The sequence below is a fragment of the Marmota marmota genome, unplaced genomic scaffold (assembly GCF_001458135.2).
Source record: "Marmota marmota marmota unplaced genomic scaffold, marMar, whole genome shotgun sequence".
NCBI lineage: Eukaryota > Metazoa > Chordata > Mammalia > Rodentia > Sciuridae > Marmota > Marmota marmota.
Window position 1 is genome coordinate 40,336,561 of NW_025999990.1, and position 18,952 is coordinate 40,355,512.

The window sequence follows — 18,952 nt, forward strand, 5'->3', positions numbered from 1 at the left end:
TGATCCTCCTAAGTTATAAAATGAGAATACAAGGTTTAATGCTTGCAGGAAGTTTATTGATATAACGCTTGGTGGTGGAGTCTGCCATGGTGGTTGAACGTTGACTCAAAACAGCGTCATTTTCAGCATCTGTCAGGGATAACGTAAACATTTAATTGTAAGGTCTATAAAGTCTGCTCTCCTGCTGTGTTACTAAGCTCTTAACTAACCAATACCTGTAAAAAACAGTCACACTGACAAAGGGGACCCAACCAAGCCTGAACACCCTGCCTAATCATAACTATGAAAGGCAAACCTGTATCAGTCCTTTATTTCAATACTTAACATTTCTGTCTCCTTAAGGTGTAGGTAGGTTCTAGGTTTTGTTCACCCTGTTGTCTTCACATTAAGCTCAGGTTAAATGAAAAGAACAAGACAGTGTTCTTACAAATCAATTTTTCATTTAACCTGAGCTTAATGTGAAGACCTGTCTTGTTGTCTCTTAGCTGTTCAGTGTTTCCAGTCTCTCTTTTACGTTTATCTTGTCCTTTAAAAAAAAATTCCAAACCAATGGTTCATGTGTTGGGCATTTACTAATAAGCAGTGGTTGAGGCAGCTGGAGACAACCACATCAAATTAAGTACACCATTTTTTTTTTTTTCCTGTACTAGGGGATTAATCCCAGAGTGGCCTCAAATCTAGAGAATCTCAATTTCTAGGTCAACAGAATGCTGGAAACTCTAGTGTTAAGGCCCACATATTATGGTGGGGAAATTTACCTACCAGTTTTTAGTTTCTGCTCTGCGAACATGGGCAGTAGTCACAGTAATCTCTCCAGCAATACCATAACTTCCAAAGGGAGAACGTTTGTCACCAGATCCTGTACCTTTTTTAGCTACATCTTCTACTGGGAAAGCAACAGAAAGAAAAACTGGGCTTTGTGGTCTGGGGACATCTTTTCCACTTAAAGGAGGACTAGCATTTGGGGGATTTAGGGTATGTTTCTGGAATTTCTGATCTGCAGGAATAGCAATGGGTACTTGTACTGCAGCATATCTCTTCATGCCATCTGACTGTGAGACAACAGCATGTCCAGGAAGAGGTTTCCAATCCTGTGCTTCCTGAACATTTGAGCCTACTAAAATAAAAGGTGGGGCACTGGTCTTCTTGGTGTCCTCCATCATCACATAAGTTGGAGAAGTAACTTGCGGTGGATTCTGCAGAAACTGTGGATCCTTAGGATTAGATAAATAGAGGGTAGCTTGGGGGAAAGGCCCAGGTGCTGGTGGCGGTGATGGGCGACTTTGTTGATTCATATCAGTTAGACAGTAAAGGGTCCACATGTTAGAATATGGTGGTGGTTGTCCTGCTTCGCTTGTTGCTAGTGCTATAAAAAAAAAAAATTTGCAGGCATTAAACTTTTGGTCTCTGTATCAGGCGCTATGCACAGTAATGTCTTTATAAATCTTTTTTAAAAATATAAACAAATAGCTAATTAACATGTGCCATAAAGCGTGCTATAGAGAGGGCTATAGTGTCTGGTAATGTGAAAGAAAAGAGCCTTTCAGTACAGTTGGAAAAGAAGGACGACAGTGTTGATACCAAGTGGCAGGGACACTAGAGTTGTGGCTAAAGCAGCAGTTTCATTCTAAGTTGCTGTTTCCATATTCTGAAACTATAGACATAGCTTTTATTGAGTCCTCAGAGTAAAGAGTCAGTAAAACTGACTCAACAGCCTTTGGGTGGGGAAGAGTGTTAATGCATCTGCATAGTGATTTTTTTTCTTTCCTGAATAAGTCACAATATTTCATTTTGATCACTTAATCTATTATCTCCTGCCACACATAAATCATCATATAATCTAGGACTCAGAACCCCAGAGAGCTCTTTTTTAGGCAAGGCTGTACCAGAGACCCTAGGTGGCAATGAAGGACTGGTTGGTCCAACAGGGGTTCTTTAAGAACAGGTCTAGGAATGCCATTTATTGACTCATAACAATCTGTAATGCCAATGTGACTTGCCTAATGAAGACGACAGTGCTGTTTTGGAAAGCTGAATCCCAGAAGATGGGACCTTGGGGAAACAAGTTCCTTGTAGAGGAGAGTTTCACTTTTCCAGATGTGCCAAGTTTACCTTTTGAACTCTGGGCCATCTGTTCCTGGTGCAGCCTTCTTTACTTGCCCCAGAAAAGACCACAATGCACATGATTAAGCTGATGGTTTTTGACAGCATCGGATACTTTAAACTGATCTTCAAGCTTATTAAAATATATGTAATCAAGCTTATTAAAATATATGTAATAAGCCAAGTTTTCAGTTTTTTAAGTGGGAAAGAATTGGAGAACTTAATCTATGTTTTTTTAGCGCTCAGGACAACTGTTTTACTTTAGAAAACAGTGACTAGGTTTGAAGCTGTGCTTGAGTCACAAGAATAATGCCAGCACCACAGGCTACACTTCCAGTCTTGCCCTCTGCCTTTTCAGCTGTTCTGAATCCCTGTCACACAGCCAGACAGAATTGACCTTTGCTAAACACCTGCTTTGGTAACCCTTATTATTCTGACTCAAGTCAGTCAAGAGCTGAGAGTTTCTGCAAAAGGGATGGGGAGACTGGCTCATGTGCATCCTTCCACTGCTCCAGAGAGAAGAGCCTCTAAAAGTTTCCAGATGGGGCAGAAAGGTGGCAGAATAAATGCCATTATTGAGATGGAGGTCATATCACGTCTGTCACAAGAAAACATAGGTGGCAGTTCAGGAGCTATGAAAGCTTCAATTTGGCACTGGTCTGGGTGAACTGGTTGAAGGAAACCAATCACGGGAACTGAGTCTACTATTGCTGCAGTGCCTGGCCGTCCTTCCCGCTGTTGCTACCTTCCTGCTCTCATGTGTGACAGAAGTTCGACCTAACCTTTCCTCTCCCCATCCAGCTATGAAGCTGCTCCCTCAGCTGCAGGAAGCTCCAGACCCAGCACCCAGACCTGTTGCAGAGCTCTCGGTGCGAAAGCAGAATCAAACACACCACCATTTCTTACATGTTTTAAATGCCACAACCCATGTAAATGCAATGCTGCAGTTTGATTTTACATTCACAAGTGAGAAATTTCAAACCAACACCCCAAATTGCAGTTTTGCAATAATATTATTCAGGTGGCGTAAATATATTTTTGTATCTAACAGGTTCTGATGTTCACAACATGTTTCCAAAAGGACACAAAATTACTGGATGACCAAACTTTAAGGATGTCGCATTAAAAATCACTCATCTCATAAAAGTAAAATCTCAAACACAGCAAAGCCTTTAGGTAGATTTGGCATTTAACCTACCGGAAATAAAGCCTGTGACCAATCTGCAGGGAGCCTACTTAGATGGTTTCTTGTGATACAGATGTCACCTGAAACGCAATGTGTAAATACATAAGCATCTGATTTTCTTACCTGGCCTCATCAAACCTGTTCAGGTACTGCTTCCCCCTCGAGTTCGGTTTCTGGCTGAGTAAGACCTTCTGGAATACGAGGGAAGGGGCCACTAGATTCCTTACACTTCTGCAGTGTACCCCGAGGGCAAGTTCTCCAGTGATGTCTGCTGCCCAAAGTCTCTGGAAGTGATCTCCACTTCAACATGCAGAGATTGTTCAGTGCCTATTTTGATAAAGCCCTCTGCATCCAGGGATTCTGCAGGTCCCTTAGGGTAACCTTCCAAATAGCTGTCGGAGAGCAGAAAGGTAGCTTCTGCCTCCATATTTATTGAGGAGTCAAAATTTTCATCCTCCTTCAACTGCACAGGTTTGGGACTAACTGATGGTAATTGCCCATTTCCTTTCAGACAAGCAACTTGATCAGTAAAAGGGATAACTATATGTTCTGGTATTTGCTCAACATAGATAATTCCTTCAGCGACAGGCTGATTGTTATATATAGATGATATACGAAGGGCTGTTGTAACCCGATCATCAGCCTGCAAAGGGACCTTAGGAGCTTGATCATAAGCAGGAGGATGTTGTTCAGCCTGCAAGGGGATTGAGAAAGCCGTTGGTAGTTCAGCCTCATAGTCCTCATCTACCTGTACTGGCTCTCCCGAACACTCCAGAGGAGCAGTCCCCACGACTTCTTCAGCAATCTCTGACTTCAGTACCTTGTTAAGAACAGGCATACTTGTTGCCACATCCACCATTAAAATGTCAGATTGATCAGAATGAATAGATGAAACATTACCTAACATCTGAGTGGCAAACTGAGCTGGGTCAGCTGGGACATAGGCAAACTCTGCTGAGACAGCTGCTGGAGATGGTGATGAGGGTGGGGTGGTAGTCTTGGGGGTGACTGGTTTGGAAGAAGGACCACGAACTGCTTCGCTTGTCCCCTCAGTCTGTGGGCACTCAGTATTAATTGATGGAAACTGGGTGGTCTTGTTGCTAAACTGTGGTGCAGATATATTATCCTCCTCTGTGTCCGTGGATTTTTCCATCCGTGTAGGTTCTTGGGAAACTACAGGTGTTCGTTCTGGTTCTGATTTCTTCTCCTGTGTCACTCCTTCTGACCACTTCTCTACTAAATAATAACAGTCAGATGGGTTAATCAGCATATATTCCAAAGGAAGTATTATAAAGAAAGCAATGATAGGTTGAGTATTCAAATGTCTATACATAAGATTTATGCTTTATTTTCTAACATCTGTGATTTAATGTGGAGGGATGAAATTTTCCTGTCCTTATCCCCTTGAGACCTTTCGATCATCATATCCTTAGAAATAAGTGACCCTAAATAGCACAGTGGTGAAACTATAATCATACCACTCTAAGCTGGTCAGCATTCTTGGGGAAAAAGTTATAATTCTTTCCTAGAAATAAGGATGCTGAAAAAAATCTCCATGGAAGAAACTCCTGAGCCAAAGTTGCACACAAAGCTGGGGAAAGGAAAAAGCAAAAGACCAGTTTGGGAAATAAATTGTCCAGTTGTCATAACTTAGTAATGACACAGATGCTATCATATGAATAGAGGCATTCCTGAATGTAAGATGATTAAGATTCAAAATTTAACCTGACCCTTTTTGTTCCATCCTCCCCCATGTGGAATACCTATGGAAAACTTAAATTAAGCAACAAGTATACCACTTATGATTACTTTGAAATGTTTTTAGAGTTTTATTGGTTTGAGAAAATAGGCAAATGTTTAGAACATTAGAAAATATTTCATACACGTGAAATATACAAAGGATATACAAAACAGGCTCTTAGTTATGATTTTTCATCCTATTAATGCACCTGGGTCAATTTCATTGAAATATTCACAGAATTGAAAACCTGGGACCTTAATGGATTATTGATGAATTAGTGAACTGGGGACTGGAGGATTTTTTACATAAGGAAATGGCATATATTCTACCTAAAAATGGTAGTACTTGCTGATGAGAGATGATCTCATGCAGCTAAAACTATACTGATCCAGACAAAAGAAATAAGAACCCTCCGGTTCTCAGACCTCAATGAACTGTCAGGCCTAAGGAAAAGACCTAGAAAGACAAGATAACTGATGACACAGGAAGTCCTGGACTGGAGGTGAAAAAATTGCTTTAAGATTATGTTTATCACCCACACACCTGTCTAAGCACCTCAGTTGTTTTTTACTGGAAGTTTCCACATCTGCTTGATGAGGATTTTCTCTTGGAGAAGTATTTCTCTAATATAATGAAATGTGCAGGAAAAGTATAATTTGCTTCACAAGATTATGTTTGGTTCAAGTTGAAACTCTTTGTAGAGATGTTTTCATAGGTTCAGCTGCTTCCCAAAGAATAGTGTCCTGCAGTGTCTCCCTTCATATTGCTGCTGCTTTCTTGTAAATTCAATCAAGGTGTCTAATTCTGGACATGGACACCACACAAAATGGTCACATGCCATGTCTACTCTTAACCTACCTCTGCTTAGAACAATGACCTTTTTTTCTTAACCATTCGTCTCCTCAGAACTTGCCTCCCCCCTCTTCTTTTTTTTTTTTTTTAATTTCTCTATATTTTATTTTATTTTTTTATTGTTTGTTCAAAACATTACAGTGCTCTTGACATATCATATTTAATACATTTGATTCAAGTGGATTATGCCTACCCTCTTCTTAACACACCTTTTACCTACTGGTACATGACTGAACGCTTGTATTACACGTAAGAGACTGCAGCACGGCGAAGGATGAAATTCAAGACAAGGCACCATAACTTACTACACAAGATAATACATACACAAATATTACAGGTAAAGAAATACAAGTATCTAGCAATGGTACTATAATAAAGTTCTTGGAAGTTCAGAGAAAATCTTATTTTAATAAACCTGACCTTGGGAGAGTTATTCTTATGCTTAGTATATGGAAAGCTTTAAAAAATATCACTCCCATCATAAGAAAAAGCCAGATAAACTAGGCACAATCATAACTGTAATCCTGGTGACTTAGGAGGCTGAAGCAGAAGGATCACAAACTCAAGGCCAGCCTCAGCAACTTAGCAAGATCTGTCTCAAAAAATAAAATGGGCTGGGGTATAGTTCTGTGGTAGAGTACCATAGGGTTCAATCACCAGTACCAGGAGAAAAAAGGAGGTGGGGTGGTTGAAAAAGCCAGATTAATAACAAAATCTTAAATTTTTTTGAGGCAATCAGAGCCAGCATACAAACCTGTATCTTATGCAATTTTTTATTGTGAAAAAGTTACGAGGGGGGGGGACACACACCATCAGATTCCCTGATAAACTATTAATGATTCATAATTAATATGCTTTATTTTTCTGGAATGGTTGCTATTTCATAGAGGAGACTTCTATAGAGAGAATAGTCATTCTAATATTTTAAAATTAAATTATTCTAATTATTAATCTCCTAGATACAGATATTTAGGGACATTTAAAAAAGTTCAAGTGGGCCTTTCCAGACACTGTGTCCTGCAAAAACAGTACATTATACAGGTTGTGTGCAAATGACAAATAGAGTCATAAGATAACCAAGTAACCTGATTTCCAAAGAGTAACCAGCCCCTCCAAAAAGGGAAGAGACACAAAAACTGTTTCAAGCTGTGGCAGGGTCCAGAAAGATGAGGCTGCCATCATACTAGCTGGTGAGTATCAGCTAAAATCCAAACAAACTGGTAAAAGCCTAGGAATGACTTCCTAGGAATAATTTAAGACACTAAAACTCAAGGGGTGTTCACACTTGCTCACATATACTTTTCTGCAAGCCTCCTGTGACATATGGAGGCACAGCAGAAGGCCAGGGAGAAGTCTCCTATTCTTGAGGCAGAGACCAGAAACATTAGCCCAAGGCAGACCAATGATGCAAGAGTTTAGTTGCACACGGATCATTGAGCAGGAACACTGGGAAAGCCCCACCCGGCAAGGCCAGCTAGGCCTGAGGGGGTGGAAACAATGGGGAACCTCCTGCACCACTTAGCACACCAGCATTGAGTAAGGAGAGGAGGCTGCCACCAGCCTACAGCCTGGAGAGACCTGTGTGGCAACTAGTAGATAAGGCAGAAAGCCCAGGGAAAAGCATAGAGGTTGAGAAATTCTCTGGCATCTCTGCCCAAGGGCATGCAGCCCTCTGCTGGACGAGTTGGATGCCTGCAATACAGTGAAGATGAAGCAAAACCCAACCTGATTCCTGACTAGAGTGACCTCCTTATTTTCCCCCAATCATCGATTTATTTACCAGAAGGGTTAAAAACCGAATCAGCCTATGAATTCAATTATAGCAATCCCTAAAACATTTGCACAGAACCTGTATAATGTTTTTGCAGGACACAGTGTCTGGAAAGGCCCACTTCTCTCTATAGAAGTCTCCTCTATGAAATAGCAACCATTCCAGAAAAATAAAGCATATTAATTATGAATCATTAATAATCAGGGAATCTGATTGTGTCCCCCCTCCCCTCGTAACTTTTTCACAATAAAAAACTGCATAAGAAGATACAGGTTTGTATGCTGGCTCTGTGGTTTAATAGCTGCATGGTCAAAATCAGAACTTCAGACACCTCATCTGTCAAATGAGCATAATTCTGACATTATTACTGTGTTTTTGTGGAGACTAAATGAAATGATGTACCTGACAGGGGTCTACAGCGTGTAAATCACATTTAAATGGGGGAAGAAAGAAGTCAACACCCAGTTAAAAAGAGATTCAGAAAAGTTTTGAAAAGATGATGTCAAATCAAAAATTATAAATCAAGTATCTTTAATTCACCTTTGATTAAAATTAGGTTGGCAGCTTCCTAAACAGTGGCAGGATGCATAATGTTTTTTCTTCTTCATAGGTATATACATATTTATACACTTCACTACACAAATATAATATATAGATCATAGAAGCTTTTGAATAGATACACTTAATATTTTTAAAAAGTGAGACCAAATGGCTTAAGCTTTCATAATGTTCTTGAAAATGCAAAGCACTCTATTAACCATTTAGCTTAGTTTAGATTACATGAAAAAATATATTCCAATATAAACACACTAGTTATCATGTATAACATGTAAATCTACATTGCTAATATCTGCTTAAGAAGGGTAAAGAGCTTTTCTCCAGTGTTTTAAAGTCTGTTTAATAAGCCTAACAACTGCTGACTTGTAACTCTGAAATTATAGAAGACTATTTCTTAAAGTAGTGTACTAGGTTTGTACAGTTGATTTTATCAATCTGATGAAGATAACCCACTTATTTCAGTAATCTGATTCTCAAAAAAAGAAAATACTGCAGAGACAGAATTAGGAACATAATTAAAGGGATTTCTCTTTGTAAGAAGTTCTTTTAATATGATAATAAAATTGATTTAAATTCTTCTGAATCCTGATTTTCCATGGAACTAATAAGTAAGATAGGTCAAATTCAAGGATATAGTGTTTCTTGGAATAGGTAGAACTCATGTGGACATTTAAGGGAAACATGAAGGAAAAAAGCATATTCTGGCACTAAAAGGAAAATCAAAAGGAGTCAAAAGACCAGAGAGAAGCAGCAACAGGGTGTATCAGGAGATAGGAGAGGGTACATAAAGACCGGAGGTCACAATAATAGAGGGCTTAAAGTCAAGAATTTGGAGTATATATGGTACCAGGATCAAAGATGCTAAGAATTTAATAAGAGTGTTCCAATAATAGTGTGCTGAGATTATTGGAATTCAGAAAAACAGGGATATGAATTTAAAAAGTGCATGGCTTCTCTTCTTTCTTTCCTTTTCCTTCTACTCATTATTCACTCAACAATCATTAATTGCTTTTCTACTATATGAAAGATACTGAGGAATCAAAGATAAGACTTTCTAAAGAGCCCAGTCTGACTAAGGATAGAGGTACATAAGCAGATTATATGACATATAGTCAGTGTAGTGACTGAAATATACCCAAGGTACAATAGCTTTTAGGTTATTTTTTTGTTCAACTTTGGAAATAATGGACAGGAGTAAAGGCACTAGTAACTTTGGTCCATAGGAAATGAAAAAGCCAGTTTTGAGGAAAATAGCCATTAGCATATCCTAAGCAATTTCCCAAACCATCCCTCTTTGCCTTTTCTTTCTTGATGGTTCTCCAACTATACCATCAAACTTATCTGGGCCATGTGGAACAACACCAAAAGCAGTTTGGCATCTCTGTGGTTTGTTCCTTCCCTTTCCTCCTCTACATCTATTTAAGGTTATCCCCCCCTTCCTTCCTCTTCCCCTGCCACTCTTTCATAAATCTATCTTCTCACCACACTCACACATTTTACCCACACCTCATCTCTCCCAATTACATTTTTAGGCAAATTATTGTTCTCTCTTAAGAACATCCTAGCTATGTTTGAAGCAGCAATGTACCCAGCTCCTGATGATAACCCACTAATGATAAAGTGGTCCTCAAGCTATATTAGTATCACCTTTCCTTAAAAAGTATTTATGAAGGTAAAGGGAGCATTTTTAGTTGTCTTAATGCCTGAGAGGCATTACGTATTTTAAAAGCCAAGACCAAAGGATGCTAGATGTCTCAAACATGTGGGACATTCCTACACAACTGCCCTGTCCAAGATGCCAATGTAGCCCCTATAATGCAGGTCTAAACCAGCCCTGTCAATTCTGATCTCCCTTACTAGAACCTTTTATCAGTCTCCCTTGACAATTCTGCTAGAAGGCTTGCAAATATTTTCCTTTCTTAATGAAAGAAACAAATGTCACTGGTACAACCACTTTCTCTTTTCTCGTGCAAACTTGGGCTTAACACCTAGAGCAGTGGCGTAAGGGAACAAGTAAAATATGCTAAGAATGATAGACCATTATAATTAGTGTACAATTATGATGCCCTATCATATTAGCTGCAGATACTTGTTGCTTTATCATATTAGCAGCAGAAATTAACATCAATTCCAGATAGCTTGCTTTCATAAAGTCACTATTATTTAGTCATCAGGTACATGCAACTGAAAGTTTTCCCAACTGAAACATGACAGTGTTGGGTATCGTTTTAAGATATCATGTCTGTTTTTAGTTTGTGACTTTGGTAATACCATTTTTTCTCACTGGTACTTGTTGGTTTTCTTAATATTAAAGATAAGAAGATAATGCATCTGTTTTATTTTAATTAACTGAATGAAAATTTGGGCTGTGTCCTATATACCCTCTTCTCTGTAGGAAAAGAATAGTTATCAGGAAGAGAGGAATTATTTTATTTTGCATCATCTATATCATAATTTTATGTCATTGGTGAATAATTTTACTTCTTTGTGTATCTTTTTTTTTGGTTTTGTTTTCCTTATTTCATTGACTAGAACATATAGTACCCAAGGTTAAAAAAAAAAAATTATGATATAAGACATCTTTGTCCTAGCCAGCCCCAATCTTGAAGGAAAATCATTCAATATTCACTACTGAATATAATGTTTCTTATAAGTCTTTTGTGCATACACATTACCAGATTTAGGAACTTTCCTTGTATTCCTTGTTTCAAACTTCTATAAAAGTTTATTGAGCAGATCTGATGGCCTTCTCAGTTTGTCTGATTTGAGAATGTCTTTGCTTCCATTTTTTAAAGGATAACTTCACTGGGAATATAGTCACATTTCAGCAGTTTTGTTTTGTTTTGCTTTAAGTTTTCAGCACTTTAAAGTTATCATTCTGTTATCTGTTGACTTCTATAGTCTCCATTAAGACATGAGGTCTTTGTCTTATTGTTCCCCTGAAAGTAATGTACCTTTTACCTTGACTGATCACAATTCTGTATTTTTTACCAGTTTGACTATAAGGTACTTAATTGTTGCTTTCTTTGTATTTATCCTGCTGTGAGTTCAACCTAACTACTTAATCTGTAAGCTGATCTTTCAATCAGATTTATCAGCCTTTATTTTTTTCAAATAATCCTTCTTTTCCATTTACTCTTTTCTTATCCAGTTACATATTTTAGATCTTTTTCAATGTCCCATATGTCTTTTATACTCTGTCCAATTGTTTTTCTCTTTTTGCATTAATTTGGTTGTCTATTGGCCTGTTTTTTTAGTTTCCCAATTCTGTCTTCTGCTAGTGAATACATCCAGTAAGTTTTTAGTTTGCAATATGGTATAACCATTATTTTCTTACTTTGTAGATTCTAATTCTGTTGACATTCTCCATCTTTTCATTCATTTTTCTATCAAAATATTAATCATCTTGTTGGACCTAATGCAGTTATTTGGATCCTCTATTTCCTCTTCTAGTGTTTCATGTTATCTCCTTCACTAGTCATTTCCTTCTGCTTCTTTGAATGCCTAGTAATTTTTAATTGTATGCTAGAAATTATAAATGGCATGTTATAGAGGCTCCGATTAAGTTATTTTCTTATGACAGGTAAATTTGATATTCTGGAGATTTGGTTTTAGATTTTGTTAAAGTGTGTATATTTCAGCTTTGTTCTAACTCCTAGCATAATGTTATTATTCACAGGGTATGATCTTTCTAGGTCTCAACTGAACTACCAGTGTTTCACAGAAGTTTCTTCATTTTGGCTAAATCCAATCTCAAAGCCTCTCCAGACATCCTACTAGTTCTGAAATCTCTACTCAACTTCCAGTCTTCAACAACCCTTTCTCCTCAAGCCTTATTTCACACATGAACAGCTCAGGAATTGGACAAAAAATATGAGGGTATTTTTCTTGGGAGAGATTTCTCTGGTACCCTGTATTTAAATTTGGGGTTGCACAATGGCAACCCTTTGGCTGTGGCTCTCAACAGTATACATTGTTCTTCATTATGTGACATTCTTTCTTCAAAGTGATCTAGTCTTTTGGTTATGCTTTATATTGAGTTTTTTATTTGGTTTATTATTTTCTTCATTTCAAGGACTTCTGACTTTTTTTTTTCCAGGGTCTCTCTCTTTCTTGAAGTAATCTTTAATTACCTGTATTTGCTTCTCTTATCGTTGGAGTGATCAATTTTTGCTTGTATTTGCCCATTTAGGTCATTCTTTAATTCATAGATCATTTTAATTATGAGCCTTCTGAACTCCTTCTCTGACATTTCATCAACTTTTCTGTCCATGGGTTCTGTTATTGTAGTATCTTCGTTTGTTTGGGGCACTTTCCTCCCTTGTTTTTTAATGTTGTCTATGTGTCTTCCCTTCTTTCAGTGTGGATCTGAGATATTATAGTTTTTACCCTATGTTCTTGTAGTACCTGTGCAGACTGTCTGTACCTCACCTTGATGTTGGACTTCCAGATCCTGTTGGTGTCCCTCATTATATGCTACTGCAACTAAAGGTGGTGGCAGCAATAGCCAAGGGAACTCTAGATAATAGTGGAGGTGACCCCAAGATGGATACAATGTCTTACAGAAGTAGAGCTAAAAGGGTGGGCCTTACATGGTCTTTGGGATGCCTGCTCTGAGATGCAGCTGCTTCTAGACCCCGTTGTCGAAAGGTAGGGGCTACTGTGTGGGGAAGGCTATGGCAATGTCTGCAGTGTCCCAAGATGGAAGTCAGTTAAGATGAGGCTCCCAGGTGGGATGAGTAGTGAACTCAGACCTACCCTGGTCCTGGGTCCCACTATGTCGGTGTGGGTGGATCTGGGTGGGGCCTGAGCTCCTGCCCCTTTATTTTTTCTTTTCCTAGCAAATACTAAGTAGTGGAATTTAAGGGATGACTCTTTTGTTTTAAAAAATTTACCTAAGTTTTAAATCTCATCAATTGATGATTTGGATTAGGAGATTGAGAAATTGGGGGGGTCTTTCACTGACACTGATTTAGTGAGATCTGTTTGATCAAACTTCAGCCAAAACAAAGGGAGGATCCAAAAAAGAATTTCACAGCATGAACTACTTTGGCAATGGGATGGATATGTGGGTGAAATGCCACAATGATGGTTGATAGAGTTAGGGACCATCCTAAAGACACTAAGTTCTGGGGGGTAAAAGGAGCAATGAAAAAGTGAAAGCAATTTTCTCCAGGTCTGTTTTTTTTCTCTCTCTCTCCTCCCTTCCTCTGTCACCTGAATGTGAAATTTTGAAGCCATTGGGGAGATAAGTAAACATTTCTGGTTCTATGATGAGGTCTACCACAAATGGTGGTTTTTCTATGAAATATTTCAGAATGAAAGGTTCACTAAAACATTCTTATCTTCATGGTTTCTATGCACAGGCAGCACATAGTAAAGCTGCTGGGCAGCAAACTCACCAGTTTGGGAATAACTTTGGAGAATATGACATCCTCACTGAGCACTCTAATGAAACACATGCTTCCAATATCTTGAAGCTGAGCGAGGACACCAATGCTCTAGGGATGGCAGTTAGTTCTTACCTACATCACCAAGTTCTAACACCTGGTGCTGTGCTAGGCTATCTTGCTTCATAGTGAAGAAGCTGAAAGACTAGATTTAAGAGTCAAGTCTTCAAAGAATGGTTCATTCCATATCTTAACAAGTCACTGAAAGTCTAGGAGAGCCTCCATCCTTGGGACCAATAGAGCATATAGGGTATTACAGGTACTGCCTCCACATTTAAAACTAGGATCCACAAGGAAAGTTCTACTTGAATGAAAGAGAAGGTGCCATCTGTTACACCTACATTTTTATTGTAGAGAACTGAACAACCATGAAGCCAAATTTTCTCAGCGTTTCCACAGGAACAGCAGTTGGGGAATGAAAGCAGCCAGAAAATAGGAGCTTGTCACTCAAGGGAGAAAATGTGCTACTATGTGGGAAACTTAAGGTGCCTGTATATATCCCCTTATAGTCTCTCTTCAGCCAAGAGTAATACTTTCCTGGATGAAGGTGGACCCATGCAGTCTCTATCATATTACCTTTGTTATTGTGTACTGTTTGTCCACTAAGAAACCATTTGGGATGACAATAGAAGACAAGTGAACCAAACTAATTAACCAGAAACATGGAACTATTTCTTGATCATCCCTTCATGTTACCCTCCCATCCCTATTCTACTGCCTAAAGAGCAATATGTCTCTATAATCCTACTGTGAGATAGCTTTTAGAATTTCTGTATGCTATGTTTACCTTCTTGATATCTTTAGTTAGCTGAAGAGAAAAGCGTAGTATCTCTTACCCCATACTTACATCAAAAGTATAGCTGTTCTATTAATTTTGTTAGTCTGTTAATTTTTAATTCTGAGATTCACAGATTAACCTACCTAAACCAGAGTCCACATTTGTTTAGTCTATCTGCTAAACTGAATTGGTGAATAAATCCTCAGTTAACAAATTCAACTCAAAAGCTACCAGGTACCTTCCACCTTAAAAATTCACTGACTTTAATCACCATTCTTAAACACAGCAAGCCTGCACACTCCCAATACTCTGAAATTCAGTTCCTTGTATAGAAAACACAAATACAAAGACAATAATAACCTAATTACCCAGGAAACCAAGCTCATGGGGAAGGGAAGGGTAGTTAATGTTCTTACACTTGTCTATATATGCTGCTGATGGTAAGCAAGTCCCCAACCTGTTTACCATGGTGAGCTGAGAGTGCCATCAGGGAAGCAGCCAGACTAGACAATAAAATATTCCTGAAAAAGGCACTTCATTCTCTGCCTCTCCAAATGCTGACTGTTGCTATTCTTAAATTTTGCTTTCTGTTTTGGATATCTCTTTCATAGCAGATCCAAATCCTAATGATTTTTACAATTCCTATGTCTTACTTCTAATTTCTCCCTAATATCATTATGTTATCTCACAAATATCATTATGTTAACCTCACAAATGTGACAGTATAAAAGTGGTTGATAACTCACAGAATCTTACCTTTTCTCTATGATCATTCAAAAATGTTTTGAATGATCATAGAGAAAAGGTAAGATAGTAAGAATTATTTATTTTCCACACTGGCTTTGCCTTGCCATTCTTGAATATAGTAAGAATTATTTATTTCCCACACTGGCTTTGCCTCACCATTCTTTTAGATATGTACCCTTTGTCCTTGGAATTTGATCATTAAATCTCCTTTTGCTTATAATTATCTTCTCAAATTTTCATTCTAAAAAATGCCTTTTCATTGCTCCTCTGTCAACTCAATCTCATGCTGTCATGTTCATATGAGATAGACACTTAAAAATAAAAACATAAAGCACAACTTTCTTCTAAGCAGTTATGCGCCACCATGTCAATGTCAGATATGGAGAAGACCACTATTGTTGAAAATTTATCTATCCACTCCTAGAGACTCTTGGAACAGAAAATATGGTCAGAGATATCTAATTGATTCCTGTCTTCCAGACTGGACTACAAGTAACCATAAGGGGTTTTTTGTTTGTTTGTTTTTTAATGGTAGATTAACTTTTTAACAAAGATTTTCCAGTTTTACGAGTATACTTTATCTGAAATGCCTGGAACCCAATGTGTTTCAGATTTCAGAGTATTTTGGATTTGGGGGATATTTACATAGACTTTTTTAGTTGAGCATACCTACTCCAAAAATATTAAATTCAAAATTCCCCCAAATCTGAAAATCCTTGAGTATTGTGTTTTATCAGTGCTCCAGTGGATTTTGGAGTTTTTTGGGGGGTTTGGGATTTTTGAATTAGGGATGCTCAACCTATATAACTACGAAGAAAAATGTCTCACTAAAATTAAGCCTTCACTGCTCTCAGATGCAATTTTCTTCATCTCCATTATATTCCCCCTAAAGATGGGCATACTGATGGGTCTGAGTCACAGTTTGTACATACTGTCCTAGGCATTCATGTACATAGTCATGCCAAACGATTTGCCAAGATGTTTTTCCTTTTTTCCCAACAGTATTTAGAATTATCTAAAATGCCATTCCCCGAGTTTTATTTTTTTAAAAAATAAAAACACTGAGTTAATAAAAACAAAGCTTCAGTATGATTATTTATACATAAAACATTAACGTGATTTAGAAGGAAACCATCTGATAGCATCAATCTTAAATATGAATGTATTTAGCAATTATAGAATAACTTATAATAAACATTATTAAAACTATCACTTATGGCACTTACCTTTAAGCTGATGAAATTGTTTAATCAGATCTTTTATATCCAGAGAATTATTCCCTGAAGGAATAAATACAGGAAATCAAATACAGGTACATAAACTTCCCAATTTAAAATGCTTCTTAAAAGCAACAAATATATGATCTAAAGCAATAACAAACCTTCTCTAAATACAATAAGTTCTTTAAAATAAATCGCTGCAAACTGGGTGATGTTTGATGGTTTGGTTTTGAGAACAGCTCTGCTAACTCCCTCGAGTAGAGTCTTGAGGCCATAGGGTACGACAAGTCTGGGCTTTGAAGAAAGCATTCTGGCAGGATGTCTGTAATCTCAACTATAATAAAGAAAAACAAATAGTCTTATAACACAGGAATTTTTATTAATCTCAACTATAATGTAGAAAAACAAAGTCTTAAACACAGTTTATTAAAATATTTCTTATGCGTTAACCATGGTTTCTGAGAACAAATCTTCTATTGAAATTAAGTTTAGTTTTAATCTCCAGGTATTTATTCTAGTAAAATGGGCTAATTCTTGGTAGAAAAAAATAAATACCTAAAACCCTACTAATAGCTTACTATATAAGGTGAGCAACCCAGTACTATTAAATCCATAGGAAAAGTCCTACCAGTACTTCCAGGATATTAAAAACAACAAAAAAACAAACCAAGCAAACAAAACCTGCTTCTGGAAACCCAGCAAATATTTTGGGAAATAACATTTAAATTTATGAAGTTACATTTCAAGAAAGATAAATTAAGCATCTGTGTCTATTCCAAACATGCACAAAAACACTGACTTTGTTGGACAAAACTGTTTCTACAAGAAAATGACTTGCTCACTTTTGTAAATATATCATCAAATTGCTCATATTTTTCCTTTAAGTTTTTTACTATTAATCACAGTAGGTAAAAATGTTCTGAGGTGCTGTGCCATCCACTATTGTATGCACCTCCCCCTCCATATGCTCCTTTTATTCTCCTAATTTCTTCCTATCTTCTCCCTTTTCCTGATTTTCTGAGGGTATTGTATAGTCTAACCTGTAATTCTCAGAAGCGCAGAGATTGTCAATCCTAAACTGTGTCAGTGTGTAGGTTCTGTCTCATTCTAAAATACTGTTCATGAAGGCTAACAAATACATAAGAAAATTAAATTCATTCAGTGGTAAGGGGAAAACCGTGGTAGGAAAAACAAAGTGAAAATACTGCAGGAGGTTAGCATTCTAATGCAAGCCATTGGTCCTTCACTTTTTGACAGAAATATATTAAATCGGTTCTTGGGCTACCAAACAGTCATCACAAAAAAGAAAACAAGTGGTTAAATGATTCCACTGTCCTGAAGTCAAAAAACAAATCTGTTGCTTAGGAGAATCATTGCTGTTCTGGACAGATACCCATGAAAAATTTCTCCCCTGGGTCCTTTTAAAAAGCAGAATAGTATGACATAATGTCCTTAACTGCACAGTACAGAGTAATAAGTTTCATGGGGTTAAGTGGCACAGTTTAGTTATGGCCATTATACAAGGGGATAACTTTTAATAAAAAGCAACTAATGTGTCATAGTAAAACGCTGACTATTTAAAAGCAACATTTCATCTCCCCGAAAGTCAGGACAAAACCATTCTATCTGCCTAAGCAAACCCTTTGAGAATATATCCAAGTAATTACTTAACGAAAACATACTATCAGAATATCATTCATTGGGAGCTTTACTAAATTAAACCATCTTTGAAAAAACTGCCACGTTTGGGAACCTCCTACAAGGCAGTTCTGTACAAACTGTCCTGAGGAAGTTGAGAAATAAAGGTGGCGCCAGCATGGCCACACCAACGGGTAAAACAGATACAGAGGACTGTTTGTATTTCTACTCAAATGTCTTTCAAAAATAATTGTCAAGAAAACGAGGGCACTCTGGCTGGGGACGCGTGTGGGGACCGCAGAAGTACAGAAAACGTAAAAGGCACACACACACTCCCTCTAAGACCTCAGCTGGGACCCAGCTTGTTTTGCAGTTGGGTGGTGTTCGAGGGGGGTGGGGGAGGGGAGTCAGCAGTGAATCGTGGGAGACCCGGTGTGCCGATTTCGCAGCCGGCGACTTAACGAAAGGTAGGCGGCCGCCCAGTCGACACCCGCAGCTCGGCCACACACGGGTAGCCGTTCCGTCGCCACCCACGCAGATGTGGGCCAGGACCTCCCACTCTGGGAACCCTCGGCCTTCCCAGACACTACAGGCCAGGTCCAACTCCGCCAACGCACGAGATTTCCAGAACGCCTAACTGCCTCCGGGGCACAAACTCGCCCCACCTTCCTCTTTCCGGCTAAGCTCGGGCGAGCTTCCTCGTTGCCCCCTCGCCGGCGGCTCCTGTGAAAAACCGACCTGGGCGGGGCTTTTATAACCCTGGAGACGTCAATGCGTGCGTCACAAAGCCCCACCCCCTCGCGGAAAGCTCGAGCGCCACGAAGGAGGCGGGATCGCGGCGGCCTCAACCAATGGGGAGCCGAAAGGGACAAAGGCCGGAACTCGGAGGGCGAGAGGGGCGTGCTTCT

The 18,952-nt window shown here is 38.4% G+C and overlaps 1 protein-coding gene across 7 annotated transcripts; it reads right to left on the minus strand.

The window, feature by feature from the left end:
• Positions 1-34: 34 nt before the first annotated feature.
• On the minus strand, positions 35-18,952 carry Cabyr (calcium binding tyrosine phosphorylation regulated). Of its 7 annotated transcripts, XM_048806424.1 has the most exons (6): positions 17,447-18,683; positions 16,568-16,740; positions 16,413-16,466; positions 4,190-4,525; positions 763-1,366; positions 35-129 (listed from the first exon to the last, which is right to left on the minus strand). In XM_048806424.1, coding segments are annotated over exons 2-6 (1,143 nt in total). In that variant the 5' UTR covers positions 16,716-16,740; positions 17,447-18,683; the 3' UTR covers positions 35-128. The 7 variants fall into 7 exon arrangements, 3 of the variants coding, with proteins under 3 accessions (XP_048662381.1, XP_048662382.1, XP_015337961.1); XR_007348857.1 differs by lacking the exons at positions 763-1,366; positions 17,447-18,683 and adding an exon at positions 18,710-18,952 and having other exon boundaries at positions 3,413-4,525; XR_007348858.1 differs by lacking the exon at positions 763-1,366 and having other exon boundaries at positions 3,413-4,525; positions 18,507-18,683.